General features: G+C 44.0%; 1 protein-coding gene across 1 annotated transcript in view; it reads left to right on the forward strand.

The window, feature by feature from the left end:
• Positions 1-22,586, forward strand: part of LOC145345624 (dynein axonemal heavy chain 8-like) — a gene marked incomplete at its 3' end in the record, with an annotated part of 1,250,971 nt that overhangs the window by 996,912 nt on the left and 231,473 nt on the right. Inside the window, exons 47-50 of the mRNA XM_080193458.1 lie at positions 1,896-2,074; positions 15,680-15,867; positions 16,523-16,609; positions 17,371-17,478. Coding sequence (XP_080049584.1) covers positions 1,896-2,074; positions 15,680-15,867; positions 16,523-16,609; positions 17,371-17,478 — 562 coding nt within the window. The remainder of the gene's footprint in view (positions 1-1,895; positions 2,075-15,679; positions 15,868-16,522; positions 16,610-17,370; positions 17,479-22,586) is intronic.

Genomic DNA, 22,586 nt, shown 5'->3' on the forward strand with positions numbered 1-22,586 from the left:
GCAAGTTAAGTAAAAAGAAATAGAGTGGTAATCTGACAGTGATTACCATTCCTTGGATGATTCAGGTCTCCCATCCTACACCCCCACCGAGAAGCAAAGAGGGTTTTTTAACTGACGTGGATCTGAAAAATCAGAAAATCTTCTGATGCCAGATCTCCCCCGCATTGGTAACAAAGATCCCAAGTCTCAGCACATGTGAAAAAGAAGAAACTTTAAAAAATATCTTCAGCTGCTAAGTCTATTTGCCATACTTTCAAAGGTTTCACAGATTAATGATTTATCCTGGATCCTTGCAGAATTTCTGGTGTTATAAAGTGGAGGTTGATACCCCTCTGAGAACTAACACCAAAACACCCAAAGAAGAGTACCTCGATTGATAATCTGTAAAATGTTTATGTGAAGTACTGAAACCTACACTTCAACAACTTCTAATGGGTTAAATACAAAATAAGTCCCTGACGCTTTCTCTAAACTCAACATGTAACAATTTTTTATCTAACTAACAGTGAACAAGTTAACTAAACTATTGACAAACAAGGTGGTGGAGGCTGCCTGGCTAAATATTTTTAAGACGCGGGTTGATGGGTTTTTGATAAGAGAGGGGATTAAGGGTTATGGGGAGAGGGCGGGAATGTGGAACTGAGCCACGACAGATCAGCCATGATCTTATTGAATGGTAGGGCAGGCTCGAAGGGCTAGATGGCCTACTCCTGCTCCTATTTCTTATGTTCTTATGTTCTTAAAATAAATCAAGATTCTAATGGAATATTGTTCAAATAAATACAATTCCCACTCATTAACAAAAATAGAATTTAGTCACTCTGTAAGTTGCAACCAGATTTTGTGTCTTCTGGAATGTTCTGGACCTCCTCTATTGATGCTTCTGTCTGGAATTTCTTTTTTCTCTGGTACCTTTGCTATCTAGATGGTGTTTTCTCCAAGATATACATGAAGCTATGAAAGCCAATGATTCTGTCTCTCTGACAGTTCCGAACTGTTACCTTTGGCAGGTAGCAGTTGCTCTCTTCTTTTTGTCCCATTATTCCCTTCTTTTATACCTGTGATGACATATCAATATTTCACACAATAGGATTGGTCCCAAGTTGTCAGAACCATCAGATTTAAATTTAATAATTTTTTGGTATCTAAGTGCCTGATTCAAATTGATTGGTTAAATTCAAAAGCCTTGGTAAAAACTGCCTTTCGATACAAATGTTTTAGTTTGGGGTTCTCTATGTATTTGCACTTTTTTAGCTCTTTAAGTACAGAAAAAAGCACCACCTTTTAAAGGTACCATGCAAAGCTTTCTCTCTCACATTTTACAATTTTACCCACACCAATCCGTAATTACTCGACCGAACTTCGCCACACTAGATTAGTGTTGAAACTCCTCAAGAAGAAGATTCTTCTGCCATACGCCACCTACATCCTCCCCCACACCTCTCCCCATCTGCCCAAAAGATCTCCCCCTACCCCCAACTTGAATTTTGCTGATCTGTGTAAAGCAGCAGATTCTGGGCATAACTGGGTTGAACTTCAAATTCTGGCACCATTTAGGTGTTGCTGTTGAATGTATGCTCTGGCTTATTTAGATTTTTAGGCCCAAGTATTTGCTTACAAGTGTTACATGAACTGATCAAATGTTGCGCTGCTCATTCTGCTCTCACTTTCTGAATACATATTACTTTGGCTACTTTCCAGGTCCTTTGCACAATTCTGATATTTACAGTGATCAAAAAATTGAGTCTTATTATCTCATGGAATTCATTTAACAGCTTTTGGTTTAATTTGCCCTGTAGCCCATTATATTTGTAACACAACATACAGGATGCCTCAATATAACTGTGATTTTTACTGTTTTCAAATTAATGGTTAATAGTATTTTTTAATTGTAGGTGTTACATCACTTTAGCTCAGGCTTTGTGGATGAATATGGGAGCTGCCCCTGCTGGACCTGCTGGTACAGGGAAAACAGAGACTACAAAGGACATGGGTAAAGCTCTTGGAAAGTATGTCGTTGTCTTCAATTGTTCAGATCAAATGGATTTCAGAGGATTAGGGAGAATCTTCAAAGGTAACTGCATATGAAAACACAACAATACATTCTCGTTTTAAGTTTTATTGTCATATGACCATAAGCTGCATTACTAACCTACAGATGAATGTGTCCAGTATTTGTTGCTCATGCTGTGGCCTTCTCCGCATTAACCAGCTCAGACATTTTGCTGAATATTTGTGTTTAGTCCACAAGTGTGACCTTGAGCATCTAGCTACTTGCCTTCTTAATTCTCTCTTCCACTCCTACTGTCCTCAGTCTTTTATACTGTTTGAATGAAAGCCAAAAAAAGGACCTCATCTCTCAATGAGTCATTTATGGCTTTTCAGCACCAAAATTTTAGATTTTAGATTATAACCCTTGCTGCCATGTTCTCGACCAGCAAATGTTGGTAATGGTTCAACTGTAACAATTTGTACTTCCTCTCTTCTTTCTTTACTTGTGCCATTATTTTCCAATTCTAACTTTCACCATGTCAATTGTCCAGGACAAAGCAGCCCACATGATTGGCACCACATCTACAAGCGTTCAATCCCTCCACCACCAACACTCAGTAGCAATAGAGTGTACTATCTACAAGATGCACTGCAGCAATTCACGAAAAATCCTTAGTAGGCACCTTCCAAACCCATGACCACGTACATCTAGAAGGACAAGGGCAGCAGATGAATGGGAACAATACCTCCTTCAAGCTCCCCCCCAAGCCACTCATCATCCTGACTTGGAAATATATTGCAATCCCTTCACAGTCGCTGGGTCAAAATCCTAGCATTCCCTTCCTAATGGCATTGTGGGTCAACCCACGGAACATGGGCTGCAGCAATTTAAGAAGGCAGCTCATCACCACCTTCTCAAGGACAACTAGGAATAGGCAATAAATGCTGGCCTAGCCAGTGACACCCATGTCCCACAAATTAATTTTAAAAAGTCATCATACCTGGTGAGAGTAACATTTGTAAGATTCACACTTGCCAAGTTTCATAGCCATAGAGTCATAGAGGTTTATAGCATGGAAACAGGCCCTTTGGCCCAACTTGTCCATGCCACCCTTATTTTTTTTAAAGCCCCTAAACTAATGCCAATCGCCTGTGTTTGGCCCATATTCCTTCTATACCCATTTTACCCATGTAACTGTCTAAATGCTTTTTAAAAGACAAAATTGTACTTGCCTCCACTACTACTTCTGGCAACTTGTTCAATCACCACTCTCTGTGTGAAAAAGTTGCCCCTCTGGACACTTTTGTATCTCTCCCCTATTACCTTAAAGCTATGCCCTCTAGTTTTAGACTCCCCTACCTTTGGGAAAAAATATTGACTATCTACCTTGCCTACGCTCCTCATTATTTTATAGATCTCCATAGGTCACCCCTCTGCCTCCTACGCTCCAGAGAAAAAAGTCCCAGCCTATTCAGTCTCTCCTTATAGCTCAATCCATCAAGTACCCGTAGGATCCTAGTGAATCTTTTCTGCACTCTTTCTAGTTTAATAATACCCTGTCTATAATAGGGTGACCAGAACTGCACACAGTATTCCAAGTGTGGCCTTACCAATGTCTTGTACAACTTCAATAAGATGCCCCAACTCCTGTATTCAATGTTCTGACCAATGAAACAAAGCATGCCAAATGCCTCCTTCACCTCTCTGTCCACCTGTGACTACACTTAAAGGAATTATGAACATGTACCCCGAGATCTCTTTGTTCTGTAACTGTCCCCAACGCCCTACCATTAACTGAGTAAGTCCTGCCCTGGTTCAATCTACCAAAATGCATCACCTCGCATTTGTCTAAATTAAACCCCATCTGCCATTCATTAGCCCACAGACCCAATTGATCAAAATCCCACTGCAATTGGAGATAACCTTCTTCACTGTTCATCATGTCACCAATCTTGGTGTCATCTGCAAACTTACTAACCATGCCCCAAATATTCTCTTCCAAATCATTAATATAAATGACAAGTAACAGTGGGCCCAGCACTGATCCCTGAGGCACACCATTGGTCACAGGCCTCCAGTTTGAAAAACAACTCTCTACAACCACCCTCTGGCTTCTGTCAAGAAGCCAATTTTGTATCCATTTAGATACTTCATCGTGGATCCCGTGAGATTCAACTTTATGCAACAACCTACCATGAAGTACCTTGTCAAAGGCCTTGCTAAAGTCCATGTAGACAACATCAACTGCACTGCCCTCATCTACCTTCTTGATTACCCCTTCAAAAAACTCAGTCAAATTTGTAAGACATGATTTTCTACTCACAAAGCCATGCTGACTGTCCCTAATCAGCCCTTGCATCTCTAAATGCCTGTAAATCCTATCTCTCGAAATACCTTCCAACAATTTACCCACCACAGATGTGAGGCTAACTGTCCTGTAGTTCCCAGGCTTTTCCTGCTGCTCTTTTTAAACAAAGGCACAACATTTCCCACTCTCTAATCTTCAGGCACCTCACCCGTGATTATCGATCATTCAAATGTCTTGGCCAGGGGACCTGCAATTTCCTCCCCAGCCTCCCACAACGTCTTGGGATGTATCTCATCAGGTCCCGGGGATTTATCTACCTTGATGCGCTTTATGACTTCCAACACCTTCTTTTCTGTAATATGTACACTCCTCAAGACATCAATATTTAATTCCCCAAGTTCCCTAACATCCATGCTTTTCTCAACAGTAAATACTGATGAGAAATATTCATTTAGGATCTCACCTATCTCTTGTGGATCCATACATAGACAACCTTGTTGATCCTTAAGAGGCCCTATTTTCTCCCTTGTTACTCTTTTGCCCTTTATGTATATGTAGAAGCTCTTTGAATCCTCCTTTGCCTTATTTTCCAAAACAACTTTGTGTCCCCTTTTCACCCTCCTGATTTCTCTCTTAACTCTACTCCTACACCCCCTATACTTTTCAAGAGATTCACTTGATTTCCTTGAACAACACCATCAAAACCTATGACTTCTACTACCAAGAAGAACAAGAGCAGCAGACTCATGAGAGTCAGAGAGTCATAGAGGTTTATGGCATGGAAACAGGTCCTTTGGCCCAACTTGTCCATGCCGCCCTTTTTTTTTAAACCCCAAAACTAATCCCAATTGCCCGCATTTGGCCTATATCCCTCTATATCCATCCTACCCATGCAACCGTCTAAATGCTTTTTAAAAGATAAAATTATACCCGCCTCTACTACTACCTCTGGCAGCTTGTTCCAGACACTCACCACCCTCTGTGTGAAAAAATTGCCCCTCTGGACACTTTTGTATCTTTCCCCTCTTGCCTTAAAACTGTCCCTCTAGTTTTAGACTCCCTTATCTTTGAGAAAAGATATTGACTATCTATCTGATCTCTGTGCCCTTCATTATTTTATAGACATTCAAACGATCATCCCTCAGCCTCAACACTCCAAAGAAAAAAGTCCCAGTCTAAACAGCCTCTTAGAACATAGAACACAGAACACTACAGCACAAACAGGCCCATCGGCCCACAAGTTGCGCCGATCATATCCCTACCTATCAGGCCTATCTATAACCCTCAATCCCATTAACTCGCATGTACTCATCCAGGAGCCTCTTAAAAGACCCCAACGTGTTTGCCTCCACCACCACTGATGGCAACCGATTCCACTCACTCACCACCCTCTAAGTGAAAAACTTACCCCTGACATCTCCTCTGTACCTACTCTCCAGCACCTTAAACCTGTGTCCTCTCGTAGCGACCATTTCAGCCCTGGGAAATAGCCTCTGAGAATCCACCCTATCTATACCTCTCAACATCTTATAAACCTCTATCAGTTCGCCTCTCAACCTTCAAACTATCCTCATAAGGCATGCCTCCCAATCCAGGCAACATCCTTGTAAATCTCCTCTGCACCCTTTCAATAGCTTCCACATCCATCTTGCAGTGAGGTGACCAGAACTGCGCACAGTACTCCAAGTGGGGTCTGACAAGGGTCTTATAAAGTTGCAGCATTATCTCCCGACTCCTAAACTCAATCCCTCGATTAATGAAGGCCAGTACACCATACGCCTTCTTGACCACATCCTCCACCTGCGAGGCTGGTTTAAGAGTCCTATGGACCTGGACTCCAAGGTTCGTGCTGGGACCAGAGTGTTGGCGAATCGAGTAAAGAGGACTGTAGACAGGGCTTTAAACTAATTAGGGGGGGGGAGGGTGCGAGGGTAGGTGACGCTACGAGGTCTAAAGTTAAGGATAGGGTACAGGTAAGGGAAGAGGCCGAGGATGTCCCAATTGGTGGCGTTACGGCAAATAGGGTCCAGGTGAAGGCTGGGATGAAAGCGCTTTATCTGAATGCACGAAGCATTCGGAATAAAGTGGATGAGCTGGTGGCGCAGATCGACACAAATGGATACGATCTGGTGGCCATTACAGAGACGTGGCTGCAAGGTGATAGGGACTGGGAGATGAATGTACAGGGCTATCAAGTGTTTAGGAAGGATAGGCAGGAGGAAAGAGGGGGTGGCGTAGCTCTGCTGATTAAGGATAGTATCAAGGTGGTAGCAAGGGATGATATCGGAGCCAAAGAGCAGAACGTGGAATCGTTGTGGGTGGAGATTAGGAACAGCAAAGGGAGGAAGACGCTGGTGGGTGTCGTCTATAGGCCCCCGAATAATGATCTGGAGGTGGGGCGGGCTGTTAACACGCAAATAAGTGCGGCGTGCAGGAATGGGACGGCAGTAGTTATGGGAGATTTCAATCTGCATATTGATTGGTTGACCCATGTTGGACGAGGTGGGCTCGAGGAGGAGTTCTTGGAATGCTGCCGGGATAATTTCCTTGAACAGTGTGTGTTGGAGCCGACGAGGGAGCAAGCTATCTTGGATCTGGTGCTATGTAATGAGGCGGGTAGAATTAGGGACCTTGCGGTGAAGGATCCTCTTGGAGAGAGTGATCATTGTATGGTGGAGTTTCTGGTGCAGATGGAGGAGGAGAAAGTGGGTTCCCGGACACGCGTCCTTTGTTTGAATAGAGGGGAGTATGGTAGGATGAGAGAAGAATTGGCGAATGTGGACTGGGGGAATGTGTTGGAAGGTAGGTCTGCTGAGGAGCAGTGGAGGATCTTTAAGGAGATCTTTCTTGGTGCTCAGCAGAAATTTATTCCGATGGTTAAAAAGGACAGTAGGAAGAGAGGTAATAAGCCGTGGATAACGAAGGAGGTGAAGGAAAGTGTTAAATTAAAAGCGGAGGAATTTAGAGTAGCTAAGAGCAGTGGGCGAGAAGAGGTTGGGGAAGGTTTAAATGTCAACAAAGATTGACAAAGAAGTTGATAAAGGAGGGTAGGAGAAGCTATGAGGCTGGGCTAGCACTTAATATAAAAAAGGATAGCAAGAGTTTTTATAAATATATAAAAAGGAAGAGGCTGGCTAGGGTGAACGTTGGTCCTTTAGAGGATGAGAAAGGGGAGCTAGTGGTAGGGGATGGGGATATGGCGAAGGTCTTGAATAACTTTTTTGTTTCTGTCTTCACGGAGGAGGACGTGAATAATTTGCCGGGTGTTAGCGATGGAAAGGTGGTAGGAATGGAGGGTCTTAATGACATTACTGTTACTAGAGAGGTGGTGCTCGACAGACTGGAGGGGCTGATTGTGGACAAGTCCCCAGGACCGGATGGAATGCATCCGAGGGTTCTGAAAGAAATGGCGGAGGTGATAGTGGATGCCTTGGTGGTTATTTTCCAGACGTCGCTGGATTCCGGGGAAGTGCCGGAAGATTGGAAAACGGCTAATGTTACGCCGTTGTTTAAGAAGGGTGCCAGGCAAAAGGCGGGGAATTATAGGCCGGTTAGTTTAACGTCTGTGGTAGGTAAAATGTTAGAATCCATCATTAAGCAGGAAATTGCGAGGCATCTTGAAGGGAATTGCTTGATAGGGCGGACGCAACACGGTTTCATTAAAGGGAAGTCGTGTCTGACAAATTTACTGGAGTTCTATGAGGATGTGTCTAGGGCAGTGGATAGAGGAGAGCCGGTGGATGTGGTCTTTCTGGATTTTCAGAAGGCGTTTGACAAGGTACCTCACAAGAGGTTATTGCAGAAGGTCAGGGGACATGGAGTTGGGGGTAGGGTGTTAGCGTGGATAGAGGATTGGATGTCAAATAGGAGGCAGAGAGTGGGGGTCAATGGGTGCTATTCGGATTGGCGGATGGTGACTAGTGGGGTGCCCCAGGGGTCGGTGCTGGGGCCTCAGCTATTTACCATTTATATAGATGATCTGGAGGAGGGAACCGAGTGCAGGGTGTCGAAATTTGCTGATGACACCAAGATTGGGGGAACGGCAAATTGTGCGGAGGGTGTGGAGAGTCTGCAGAAGGATCTAGATAGGCTGGGCGAATGGGCCAGGAAATGGCAAATGGAATTTAATGTTGGCAAGTGTGAGGTGGTCCACTTTGGTAGGAAGAATGGTAGGAAGGACTATTACTTACGTGGCGAAAAACTGCAGCAGGCGACGGTGCAGAGGGACCTCGGGGTCCTTGTGCATGAATCGCAAAAACCCAGCTTGCAGGTGCAGCAGGTGGTCAGGAAGGCGAATGGGATGCTGGCCTTCATAGCGAGGGGGATTGAATATAAAAGTAGGGAGGTCTTGCTGCAGCTGTATAGGGCATTGGTGAGGCCGCAGCTGGAGTACTGTGTGCAGTTTTGGGCGCCGCACCTGCGCAAGGATATTTTGGCCCTGGAGGGAGTGCAGAGGAGGTTTACTAGGCTGATACCGGAGTTGAGGGGATTGAGCTATGAGGAGAGGCTGAATAAACTAGGCTTGTACTCGTTAGAGTTTAGAAGAATGAGGGGAGATCTCATTGAGACGTATAAGATGATGAATGGGATGGATAGGATAGAGGTGGAGAGACTCTTCCCGCTCAAAAAAGACAGTAGGACTAGGGGGCACAGCCTCAAGATAAAGGGGAGGCGGTTTAGAACGGAGTTGAGAAGGAACTTCTTCACTCAAAGGGTGGTGAATCTCTGGAATTCTCTGCCCGTTGAAGTGGTGGAGGCTGCCTCGCTAAATATTTTTAAGAAGCGGGTTGATGGGTTTTTGATAAGAGAAGGGATTAAGGGTTATGGGGAGAGGGCGGGAAAGTGGAACTGAGCCACGACAGATCAGCCATGATCTTATTGAATGGCGGGGCAGGCTCGAAGGGCTAGATGGCCTACTCCTGCTCCTATTTCTTATGTTCTTATGTTCTTATGTTCTTATGTCCTTCTAATCCTCTACACTGCTAAGAATCCTACCCTTGATATTATACTCCTTCATCCCATTGGACCTGCCAAAATAGACTACTACACATTTATCCGCGTTGAAGTCCATCTGCCACTTCTCCGCCCAGTCTTGCATCCTATCTATGTCTTGCTGCAACTTCTGACATCCCTCCACACTATCCACAATACCTCCAACCTTCGTGTCGACGGCAAACTTAGCAACCCATCCCTCCACTTCCTCATTCAGGTCATTTATGAAAATGACAAACAGCAAGGGTCCCAGAACAGATCCCTAGGGCACTCCACTGGTGACCGACCTCCATGCAGAAAAAGACCCATCCACAACCACTCCCTGCCTTCTGCAGGCAAGCCAGTTCTGGATCCACAAGGCAACAGCCCCTTGGATCCCATGCCTTCTCACTTTTTCAAGAAGTCTTGCATGGGGGACCTTATTAAACGCCTTGCTGAAATCCATATAAACCACATCCACCGTTCTTCCTTCCTTACAACTCAAACCATCAAGTCCCGGTAGCATCCCAGTAAATCTCTTCTGAACTCTTTCTAGTTTAATAGTAAACTTCCTATAATAGGGTGATCAGAACTGTACACAGTATTCCAAGTGTGGCCTTACTAATGTCTTGTACAACTTCAACAAGATGTTCCAACTCCTGTATTCAATGTTCTGACTGATAAAACTAGCATGCCGAATGCCTTCTTCACCATTCCGTACACCTGTGACTCCACTTTCAAGGAGCTATGAACATGTATCCTTAGATCTCTTTGTTCTGTAACTCATAAGAACATAAGAACATCAAGATGTGGAATGCCAGCGTTCGATGGGGGTAAACACAGTAACAAGTCTCACAACGCCAGGTTAAAGGTCAACAGGTTTATTTAGGGGTTACAGATAGCACGACTTGCCTGGGCTTGCAAAATCTCACTAACTGTCCTGTCTGGAGACAATACACATCTCTTTAACATGTGCTTAACCCTCTCTCCACTCACATTGTCTGTACCTTTAAGACTTGATTACCTGTAAAGATTCGCATTCCAGCCATTATTTTGTAAATTGAGTTTGTGTCTTTATCTGCCCTGTTTGTGAACTGAAATCCCACTCACCTAACGACGGAGCAGCGAGCGCTCCAAAAGCTAGTGGCTTTTGCTACCAAATAAACCTGTTGGACTTTAACCTGGTGTTGTGAGACTTCTTACTCTGTCAAGAAGCCAATTTTGTATCCACTTGCATACCTCACCCTGGATCCTGTGAGATTTAACCTTATGGAACAACCTACCATGTGGTATCTTGTCAAAGGCCGTGCCAAAGTCCATGTAGATAACATCAACTGCACTGCTCTCATCTACCTTCTTGGTTATCCCTTCAAAAAACTCAATCAAATTTGTGAGGCATGATTTTCCACTCACAAAGCCATGCTGACTGTTCCTAATCAGTCCTTGTGTCTCTAAATGCCTGTAGATTCTGTCTCTCAAAATACCTTCCAACAACTTACCCACCATGTGTGGCTCATTGGTCTGTAGTTCCCAGGCTTTTCCCTGCAGCCCTTTTTAAACAACGGCGCAACATTTGCCACTCTCCAATCTTTAGGCACCTCACCCGTGACTATCAATGATTCAAATATCTCAACCAGGGATCTGCAATTTCCTCCCTAGCCTCCCACAATGTCCTGGGATACATTTCATCAAGTCCTGGGGATTTATCTACCTTGATGCGCTTTTAGGATTTCTAGCACCTCTTTCTCTACAATATGTACACTCTTCAAGACTTCACTATTTATTTCCCCAAGTTTCCCAACATCTATGTTTTTCTCAATAGTAAATATGGATGAGAAATATTCATTTAGGATCTCACCCATTCCTGGAGCTCCAGAACTCCAAGCTTCCCTCCAAGCCACATACCATCATGTCCTTGAAACATATCATTTGTTACAAGTGGTCTCTGGACGAGATATGCTCCTGGGTGAGGAAGATGACTTTTTTATTCACCCTCCCTCCCCTCAGCTGGTTGCAACAAGACTTGTTTAAAAATGATTCTTTCCCTTGTGGATACCACTTCACAATCTAAAGTGAATTTATATTTTAAACCAGGCTTTCATAAGTTAAAGTGAGATCATTAGTTACTAAAATGTGATCTAAAAGCGTAAGTATGCAACACACAAAGATGAGAAGCGAGTTCAAAAATAAAAATTAAAGTATACAAATCAGCAATATAATCAAGCTCCAATGTACAGGAGGACGAGAATAGGGAGGTCAGGGATAAGGTTTCTAGGTCACAGCAGAGTATTGGCAGGCGGGAGGGTGGGTTGAAGTGTGTATACTTTAATGTGAGGAGCATACGCAATAAGGTGGATGACTTGCAGCCTGGATTGGTGCCTGGGACTTCGATGTTGTGGCCATTTCAGAGACATGGATAGAGCAGGGACAGGAATGGTTGTTGCAGGTTCCGGGGTTCAGATGTTTCAGTCAGAGCAGAGAAGGTGGTAGGAGAGGGGGAGGCGTGGCATTGTTAGTCAAGGACTGTATTACAGTGGCAGAAAGGACGTTTGATGTGAACCTGTCTATTGAGGTAGTATGGGCTGAGATTAGAAACAAAAAAGGAGAGGTCACCCTGCTGGGAGTTTTTTATAGGCTTCCAAAAAGTTCCAGAGATGTAGAGGAAAGGATTGCAAAGATGATTCTGGATAGGTGTGAAAGTAACAGGGTAGTTGTTATGGGGGACTTTAACTTTACAAATATCGATTGGAAAAGCTATAGCTCAAGCACGTTAGAGGGGTCAGTTTTTGTCCAATGTGTGCAGGAAGGTTTCCCAACACAGTATATGGATAGGCCAACAAGAGGTGAGGCTACATTGGATTTGGTACTGGGTAATGAACCAGACCAGGTGTTAGACTTGGGGGTAGGTGAGCACTTTGGTGATAGTGACCACAATTCGGTAACGTTTACCTTAGTGATGGAAAGGGGTAGGTATATACCGAAGGGCAGAAGTTATAACTGGGGGAAAGGTAATTATGAGGCTATTAGGCAAGATTTAGGATACGTAGGTTGGAGTAGGAAACTGCAGTGGCTGGGAACAACTGAAATGTGGAGCTTGTTCAAGGAGCAGCTACTGCGAGTCCTTGATAAATATGTACCTGTTAGGCAGGGAGGAAGTGGTCAAGCAAGGGAACCATGGTGTACTAAAGAAATTGAATTTCTAGTGAAGAGGAAGAAGGAGGCTTACGTAAAAATGAGACATGAAGGCTCAGTTAGGGCACTGGAGAGTTACAAATTAGCCAGGAAGGAGCTAAAGAGAGTGTTAAGAAGAGCTAGAAGAGGGCATGAGAAGACTTTGGCGGATAGGATCAAGGAGAACCCTAAAGCTTTCTATAGGTATGTCAAGAATAAAAGACTGGTTAGGGCAAGATTAGGGCCAGTCAGAGACAGTAGTGGGAAGTTGTCCATGGAGCATGAAGAGATAGGAGAGGCACTAAATGAATATTTTTTGCCAGTATTCACGCAGGAAAAGGTCAATGTAGTCGAGGAGAATACTGAGTTACAGGCTTTTAGACTAGATGGGATTGAGGTACTTAAGGAGGAGATGTTAGCAATTCTTGAGAGTATGAAAATAGATAAGTCCCCTGGGCCGGATGGGATTTACCCTAGGATTCTCTGGGAGGCTAGGGAGATTGCAGAGCCTTTGGCTTTGATCTTCATGTCGTCATTGGCTACAGGTATAGTGCCGGAAGACTGGAGGATAGCGAATGTTGTCCCCTTGTTCAAGAAGGGGAGTAGAGACCATCCTGGGAATTATAGACTAGTGAGCCTTACTTCTGTTGTGGACAAAGTTTTGGAAAGAATTATAAGGGATAGGATTTATAATCATCTAGAGAGAAATAAATTGATTAGGGATAGTCAACACGGTTTTGTGAAGGGTGGGTCATGCCTCACAAACCTTATCGAGTTTTTTGAAAAGGTCACCAAAGAGGTGGATAAGGGTAAAGCAGTTGATGTGGTGTGTATGGATTTTAGTAAAGCATTTGATAAGGTTCCCCATGGTAGGCTACTGCAGAAAATGTAGATGCATGGGATTGAGGGTGATTTAGCAGTTTGGGTCAGGAATTGGTTAGCTGATAGAAGACAGACGGTGGTGGTTGATGGGAAATATTCAACCTGGAGTTCAGTTACAAGTGGTGTACCTTAAGGATCTGTTTTGGGGCCACTGCTGTTTGTCATTTTTATAAATGACCTAGATGAGGGTGTAGAAGGATGGGTTAGTACATTTGCTGACGACACCAAAGTTGGAGGAGTTGTAGACAGTGCAGATGGATGTTACAGTTTGCAGAGGGACATAGATAAGCTGCAGAGCTGGGCTGAGAGGTGGCAAATAGTGTTTAATGCAGAAAAGTGTGAGGTGATTCACTTTGGTAAGAGTAACAGGAGTACAGAATATAGGGCTAATGAAAAGACGAGCAGAGAGATCTCGGTGCACATGTGCATAGATCCCTGAAAGTTGGCACCCAGGTTGATAAGGTTGTTAAGAAGGCGTACAGTGTGTTAGCTTTTATTGGTAGAGGGATTGAATTTCGGAGCTGTGAGGTCATGTTGCAACTGTACAAAACTCTGGTGCAGCCGCACTTGGAGTATTGTACACAGTTCTGGTCGCCACATAAGATGGATGTGGAGGCATTGGAAAGGGTGCAGAGGAGGTTTACCATGATGTTGCCTGGTATGGTGGGAAGGTCTTACGAGGAAAGGCTGAGGGACTTGAGGTTGTTTTCTTTAGAAAGGAGGAGGTTGAGAGGTGGCCTAATTGAGGCATACTAGATGATCAGAAGGTTAGGTAGGGTGGACAGTGAGAGCTTTTTTCCTCGGGTGGTGATGGCTAACATGAGGGGACATAGCTTTAAATTAAGGGGTGGTAATTATAGGATGGATGTCAGAGGTAGGTTCTTTACTCAGAGGGTAGTAAGGGCGTGGAATGCCCTGCCTGCAGCAGTTGTGGACTCGCCAACTTTAAGGGAGTTCAAATGGTCAGTGAATAGGCATATGGATAACATTGGAATAGTTTAGGTTAGAGGGTCATTAGATTGGTTCCACTGGTCGGCGCAACATCGGGGGCCGAAGGGCCTGTACTGCACAGTAATGTTCTATGTTCTAATGAGATCAAAGCAAATTGAGAGGAGAGAGGTCTGAGGGATCAGAATAGATCAAGTGGAGAGAGATCTGAGACGTCAAAGTAGATCGAGAGGAGAGAGGACTGAGAGATCCAAACAGATCGAGAGGAGAGAGGTCTGAGAGTTCAAAAAAACATTGGAATAGTTTAGGTTAGAGGGTCATTAGATTGGTTCCACTGGTCGGCGCAACATCGAGGGCCGAAGAGCCTGTACTGCGCTGTAGTGTTCTATGTACTATGTTCTAAGTTCACACATGAAGGGGTGTGAACCTATAACTATGCATATAATGTAACTAAACCGCAGACCGCCATAGCTTCCACAGGCATTGGATATGTCCATATATCCATGCACCCCATGCCCCCAAAAAACAAGTCATGTTATGTTTTGAGACACAGAGGTAAGTATAGTGCCAGTTGGTGAGGGACAGGGCAATGCGCAATGGCAGTGCCAACCTTGTGGCATAGGACCAAAGGCAGGGTTTCTGAGGTATCCCACTAGGGGGGGTTCTCTATTATGTGGTGATGGGGAGATTGTGGATGGGATGGGGAATAGACACTGGGAATGGGAGGGGTGTCCAGATGCTGGTGAAGATAAGGGAAAATGCCAACAAGTACAGGGAGCGATTGGCACAGGTTCTGATGTTTATTGCAGGAATGGGGATAGTTGACAGGGCATCTCAATGTACTGGGAGATTGGGGCACCTGTGCAATAGCACCCCTCGAGCTCAGTAGCTGGCTTCACCAGTGAGTTTAGAGTCCACCCCCTACTGGCAAGAATCACATCAGGGCTTTTTTTAAACTAAATGCTGTACAATTGTAACTGGGAGCTCACCCAAAAATTCGGCACAATTCTCTCCCATTTTCATACTCATTTGGCACTTAGAATTTTTTTTGTAAAATTCCGCCTTCTATCTTTAAATCAAATCATGTCTTTATTAGGAAAACTTTAAATACTTACGACTGCTGCAAGACAAATTCTCTTATAATGCATTACAAATCAATGCTTCTATTCCCTTTTAATTCTACAATAATAAGATAACAAACACAGATTTTAATGATTTACATATATCTAATGGACCTATAAATCTAATCATTTAAGAATATTACAAAAAGCTAAATTCAAATGATATGACCAGATGAAATGTCAAATGTTAATCAAAGGCTAATGCTGAAGGTTCAATAGTTTTGAGGTTTTATAATTGAGTTTGTATTTGTTTGTGTTGCTTGATACTTTTATATGTTTTGCTAGGTTTAGCACAGTCTGGTTCTTGGGGCTGCTTTGATGAATTTAACCGAATTGAGCTGCCGGTATTATCTGTAGCAGCGCAACAAATTTATATTGTTCTCATGGCAAGGAAAGAAAGAAAACGTAATTTTATCTTCACCGATGGAGATAATGTATCATTGAACCCAGAGTTTGGAATTTTTATCACAATGGTAAGTAAGTTGAAAGGCAGAAGTAATATATAGTTTACATAGAATGTAGACACAAAAATAATTTGCCCAACATGTTATTGCCAGTCTTTAAATTCAATGAAAAATCAAAAGCTTTTGGTCATATTGGACTCAAAATGTTAACTGTTTCTGTCTCTCTATATAGATGCTAGCAAGCCTGTTGGGTTTTTCCAGCATTTCCTGTTTTATTTAGAAAACTCTCAGTTTTGACTTAGCACATATATAGATAGTAGTTAACTGTATATATTCACACTACTCTGAGAAGAAAAATTCCCCTTAATTATCCATAGGCTCCAGTCCAGCAACAATTACGCAGCTACAGCAGGAAGTAAATTACTTGGAGTAAAACTTTGTATTTACCACCCGAGGGAACTAGAATGGCATCCATCTGACTTCCCTTCCTTTAAGTTAATAGAAACAAAATAAGCCAAGCCTCTTTTCAGCTATGTAAAGCTCCCTGCTCAACTTTCCTCTCTATGTTTCAACTTAGAAATACTTTAAGAGCAGTTGCTAAAAATACTTCCTTAATCTACTGCACACTCGAATTATCAGTGCATTAATTTAGGAGAGTTATTTTAAACAAATCTCTTCAGTTATCTCTCAACTCACTGTCTTTCTGTTCTGTCCACTCTTGCAGAATCCTGGGTATGCAGGGCGCCAAGAACTGCCAGAAAATCTAAAAATCCAGTTTCGAACAGTGGCCATGATGGTGCCTGACAGACAGGTAGGAGGAATTCACATCCTGAGGATATTCCAGAAGAAGAATTCATCTTGTTGAAGTTTTAATTCAAGTCCTTAAGACACTTGTTAGCTGTGACCCAACTAGTAACACTTTCACCTCCTGAATCAAAAGGTTACAGTTCAGTTTTCAGGGCTCAGACCTTTTGGTCCTGACATGGGATTGAATCATGTCGGCTGCGAAAACAAGGTGGGCAGGACCTGGATCTGGAATCAACAAAGGAGATGGCTCAGGATCCAAAATGTCCAATGAGGGATATCAGAAGCACAATGGAAAGGGCTATGGAAATACTTATTCTGCAATTTTCACAAAGTTATGCACGTTTCAGAAAGCTGTGTAAAATGTGGCAACTCAGTGCGCTTGAGAAAATAATGGAAGACCCTTGAGAAGTGTAAGGGACATTCTGGAAAATGTGCAAGGAAACCTTTGCAGTACTTCAAACAAAGCCTCATGGGAGGTCTGGGGAGGGTGCCAACCGGATGTGAATTGTTAAATAATCATCCATAGGAAGGGCCTGTTTGGCATTAAAATTATCTATTAACTCAGAAAATTATATCACTCAAATTTAACATTGGATTCAGATGTTGAGACCTGGTATGTGTAGCTCTGCATAACTGTTCTATTAAGTCAACAAGTTTTCAGTACTGCAGGCCTGTTTGTTTATTTGTACGGAAATGTATCGATATATTTATTCTATTTGACTATGAAACATAGTTCCTTTGTGAAATTTACATTAACCGTTTCAGATCATTATAAGGGTCAAGCTTGCCAGTGTTGGGTTTTTGGAAAATGTATTACTGGCTCAGAAGTTCTTCGTACTTTACAAACTCTGTGAAGAACAACTTACTAAGCAGGTATGCATAACCCTCGATTAAATACAGAACATATTTCATTTCTTACTGAAATATTTAAAATTTCAATGTTACATCTAATAAATCATAGAGTCCACATTCAAAATCCTAACCATTTTTTGTTAGGGTACTAGGGCAGAAACACCTAAGTAAGTTATGAACCCTGACTAGACCCTGATAGTTTTTCTATTTTGGCATTAATGTAAGGATAAAGTGTTTCACTCCAAGTGTGATTCTATTGACACACTAGGAAACTTTTATCAAAACAAACTTTATTTAACAATGCAGTATAACTATAACAAATGAATTAACTAAACGTTTACCAATTGAAATACTTAAACATGGTAAAATATAGTTTTTATTTCAATTTCAATTCAGGCAATATTCCTCATATAGACTTAAACGCCTCTTCAAGACTAATGAGCAACATGCAGGCTTACGTGTTTGGGCTTGTTTTATCTCCCAAATTTTCAACTTTGTCTCCCCAACTTTCACTGCTGTGGTTCTGATCTTGTGACCTCAACCTGCCTGACTTTCGGTGAGGTGGCAAGTTCAGGCAAGAGGTGGAAAATCAGGTTTGTGCCCGAATTTTCATCTCTCCCAATTTTAGCAGACTGTTTTCATAGAATCATAAAATCCCTACAGTGTCGAAGGAAGCCATTTATACAAATATAAAGAGTAAGAGGGTAGCCAGGGAGAGCATTGGCCCATTCAAGGACAGGAGAGAGAATCTATGCGTAGAACCAGAGGAAATGGGCAAAGTATTAAATGAGTACTTTGTGTCAATATTCACCAATGAGAAGGACTTGTTGGATGATGAGCCTGGGAAAGGATGTGCAGATAGTTTGAGTCATGTTGAGGTCAAAAAGGAGAAGGTATTGGGGTTCTTGAGAAACATTAAGGTAGACAAGTCCCCAGGCCTGATGGGATATACCTCAGAATACTGAGGGAGGCAAGAGGAGAAATTACTGGGACCTTGAGAGAAATCTTTGTATCCTCACTGGCGACAGGGGAGGTCCCAGAGGATTGGAGAATAGCCAATGTTGCCCCTTTGTTTAAGAAGGATAGCAAGAATAATCCAAGAAATTACAGGTGGGTGAGCCTTACATGAGTGGTAGGGAAATTATTGGAGAGGATTCTTCGATACAAGCTTTATTCCCACTTGGAAATAAGTGGATGTATTAGTGAGAGGCAACATGGTTTTGTGAAGGGGAGATCATGTCTCACAAACTTGATCGAGTTTTTCAAGGAAATGACGAAGATGATTGATGAAGGTAGGGCAGTGGATGTTGTCTGCATGGATTTCAGTTAGGCCTTTGAACATAACATAAGAACATAAGAAATAGGAGCAGGAGTAGGCCAACTAGCCCTTCGAGCCTGCCCCGCCATTCAATAAGATCATGGCTGATCTGTCGTGGCTCAGTTCCACATTCCCGCCCTCTCCCCATAACCCTTAATCCCCTCTCTCATCAAAAACCCATCAACCCGCGTCTTAAAAATATCTAGCGAGGCAGCCTCCACCACTTCAACGGGCAGAGAATTCCAGAGATTCACCACCCTTTGAGTGAAGAAGTTCCTCCTCAACTCTGTTCGAAACAGCCCCCCCTTTATCTTGAGGCTATGCCCCCTAGTCCTACTATCCTTTCTGAGCAGGAAGAGTCTCTCCACCTCTATCCTATCCATCCCATTCATCATCTTATACGTCTCAATGAGATCTCCCCTCATTCTTCTAAACTCTAACGAGTACAAGCCTAATCTATTCAGCCTCTCCTCATAGCTCAACCCCCTCAACTCCGGCATCAGCCTAGTAAACCTCCTCTGCACTCCCTCCAAGGCTAAAATATCCTTGCGTAAGTACGGCGCCCAAAACTGCACACAGTACTCCAGCTGCAGCCTCACCAATGCCCTATACAGCCGCAGCAAGACCTCCCTACTTTTATATTCAATCCCCCTCGCGATGAAGGCCAGCATCCCATTCGCCTTCCTGACCACCTGCTGCACCTGCAAGCTGGGTTTTTGCGACTCATGCACAAGGACCCCGAGGTCCCTCTGCACCGTCGCCTGCTGCAGTTTTTCTCCACGTAAGTAATAATCCTTCCTACCATTATTCCTACCAAAGTGGACCACCTCGCACTTGCCAACATTAAATTCCATTTACCATTTGACAAGGTTCCTCATGGCAGACTGGTGCAGAAGGTGAAGTCGCATGGGATAGAGGTGAGCTGGCAAGGTGGATACAAAACAGGCTCAGTAAAAGAAGTCATGATGTGGAGATGCTGGTGTTGGACTGGAGTAAACACAGTAAGAAGTCTCACAACACCAGGTTAAAGTCCAACAAGTTTCTTTGGTAGCAAATGCCACCAGCGTTCAGAGAGCTGCTCCTTCGTCAGGTGAGTGGGGAGTTCCTGCTCCCCACTCACCTGATGAAGGAGCAGCGCTCTGAATGCTGTCGGCGTTTGCTACCAAATAAACCTTTGGACTTTAACTTGGCATTGTGAGACTTCTTACTCAATCAAAGAAGACAGAGGGTAGCAATGGAAGGATGCATTTCTGAATGGAGGACTGTGACAAGTGGTGTTCCTCAGGGATCAGTGCTGGGAAGTTTGCGGTTTGTAATATATATAAATGACTTGAAGAAAAATGTAATTGGATTGATTAGTAAGTTTGCAGATGACACAAAGGTTGCTGGATTTGCGGATAGTGATGCGGACCATCAGTGGATACACCAGACACAGATTGGTTGGAGACTTGGGTGGAGAGATGGCAGATGGAGTTTAAGCCGGACAAATGTGAGGTAACAGATTTTGGAAGGTCCAATACAAATAGGAAATATACAGTAAATGGCAGAACCCTTAAAAGTATTGATAGGCAAAGGGATCTGGGTGTACAGGTACACAGGTCACTGAAAGTGGCAATGCAGGTGGAGAAGGTCGTCAAGAAGGCATATCGCATGCTTGCCTTCATTGGCCAGGGTATTGAGTTTAAAAATTGGCAAGTCATGTTACAGCTTTATAGAAGCTTAGCTAGGCCGCACTTGGAATATAGAGTTCAATTCTGATCGCCACACTACCAGAAAAATGTAGAGGCTTTGGAGAGGGTACAGAAAAGATTTACCAGGATGCTGCCTGGTAAGGAGAGCATTAGCTATGAGGAGAGGTTGGAGAAACTTGGTTTGTTCTCACTGGAGCAATGGAGGTTGAGAGGAAACCTGATAGAAGTCTACAAGATTGAGAGGCATGGACAGAGTGGCTAGAAGCTTTTTCCCACGGTGGAAGAGTTAGTTACTAGGGGGCATAGGTTTATGGTGCGAGGGGCAAGGTTTAAAGGAGATGTACGAAGCAGATTTTTTAAAACAGAGAGTCATGAGTGCCTGGAACCTGTTGCTGGAGGAGGTAGTGGAAGCAGATACGGTAGTGACTTTTAAGGGGCATCTTGACAAATACATGAACAGGATGGGAATGGAGGGTTATGGTCCCCAGAAGGGTAGGGGGCTTTAAGTAAATTGGGCAGCATGGTTGATGCAGGTTTGGAGGGCCGAAGGGCCTATTCTTGTGCTGTAATTTTCTTTGTTCTTTCTGCCTTGTTCATTCAGTCCATTGAGACTGCACTGACAACAATCCCACCCAGACCCCATCCCCACATTTTTAACCTACTAATGTGCCTGACAACGGGGGTCAATTTAGCATGGTCAATCCATCCAACCTGCACATCTTTAGAGTGTGGGAGGAAACCAGAGCACATGGAGGATTTGTCAGAAGGATTAGGAAAATAAATATGTGGGGTTACAGGGATAGAACCTGGGTGGAATTGTTGTCGATGCAGGCTTGATGGGCCAAATGCCCTCCTTCTGCAGTGTAGATTATATGATCCACCATTTAAATAATACTCTATTCTTTTGTTCTCCCTTCCAAAATGAACAACTTTACGTTTTCTCATGTGGGTGTGAACTCCCCACTCCAGTGGGGCTACAGTAGTCACCCCCTTTCAGGAAGCTAGTGACCTGACCCCACTGGAGTGAAAGGGGCAATCAGGGCCTTCCAGAGGGTCGGCAGTGGATGGGGTGCTCTCTGGGCTTTGGCACCCTTGCATTGCCAGCTTTACCCCTTGGCAGTACCTAAAGGCAAAGTGCCAATGCCCAGCAGGCACCTTGGCACTGCCCATCAGGCATGGGGCAATCAAGGGGGTTTGGGGAATATGGGAGCAGGCCCTGATGGAGGTGGAGCCTGTGGGGAAATTAGAGGGGGTAGGATTTCCCTTTGCCATTACAGCACAAGAATAGGCCCTTCGGCCCTCCAAATCTGCATCAACCATGCTGCCCAATTTACTTAAAGACCCCGACCCTTCTGGGGACCATAACCCTCCATTCCCGTCCTGTTCATGTATTTGTCAAGATGCCCCTTAAAAGTCACTACCGTATCTGCTTCCACTACCTCCTCCAGCAACAGGTTCCAGGCACTCATGACTCTCTGTTTTAAAAAATCTGCTTCGTACATCTCCTTTAAACCTTGCCCCTCGCACCATAAACCTATGCCCCCTAGTAACTAACTCTTCCACCGTGGGAAAAAGCTTCTAGCCACTCTGTCCATGCCTCTCAATCTTGTAGACTTCTATCAGGTTTCCTCTCAACCTCCATTGCTCCAGTGAGAACAAACCAAGTTTCTCCAACCTCTCCTCATAGCTAATGCTCTCCTTACCAGGCAACATCATGTGGTAGGAGAGACATGGAGACCAACAATTGAAGCAGCTTGGGAGGTGGTCAGCTGATGGGGTGATTGTCACTGCGGGAGTGTGGCACTACAGGGGGGTTACTGTCGGGGGGCAGTGATCGGAAGGAGGGGCTGGAGACCAAGGCAGGCTGGGAGGGAAGGGGTCAGTGCTGGGCCCAGAAATCATCTGGAGGCCAGCGATCGGGCTGCGGGAGGTGGGGGTGGTGGTGGTGGGGGGCAGATAGCCAGCATTACAGAGGTTATGGGATTGGCCAGCAATCGAGCGGCCATCAATGTGGGGTCACTGCACAAGCGCCTGTCTCAGCACTGATAGATTGGCGCATGCACAGTGGCCCACTCAGCTGATTTTAGCCTCTCCAATGGGCATAGGCCCCACGCCTGAAA

Source organism: Carcharhinus amblyrhynchos, chromosome 7, assembly GCF_965287045.1.
Source record: "Carcharhinus amblyrhynchos chromosome 7, sCarAmb.v2.hapA, whole genome shotgun sequence".
NCBI lineage: Eukaryota > Metazoa > Chordata > Chondrichthyes > Carcharhiniformes > Carcharhinidae > Carcharhinus > Carcharhinus amblyrhynchos.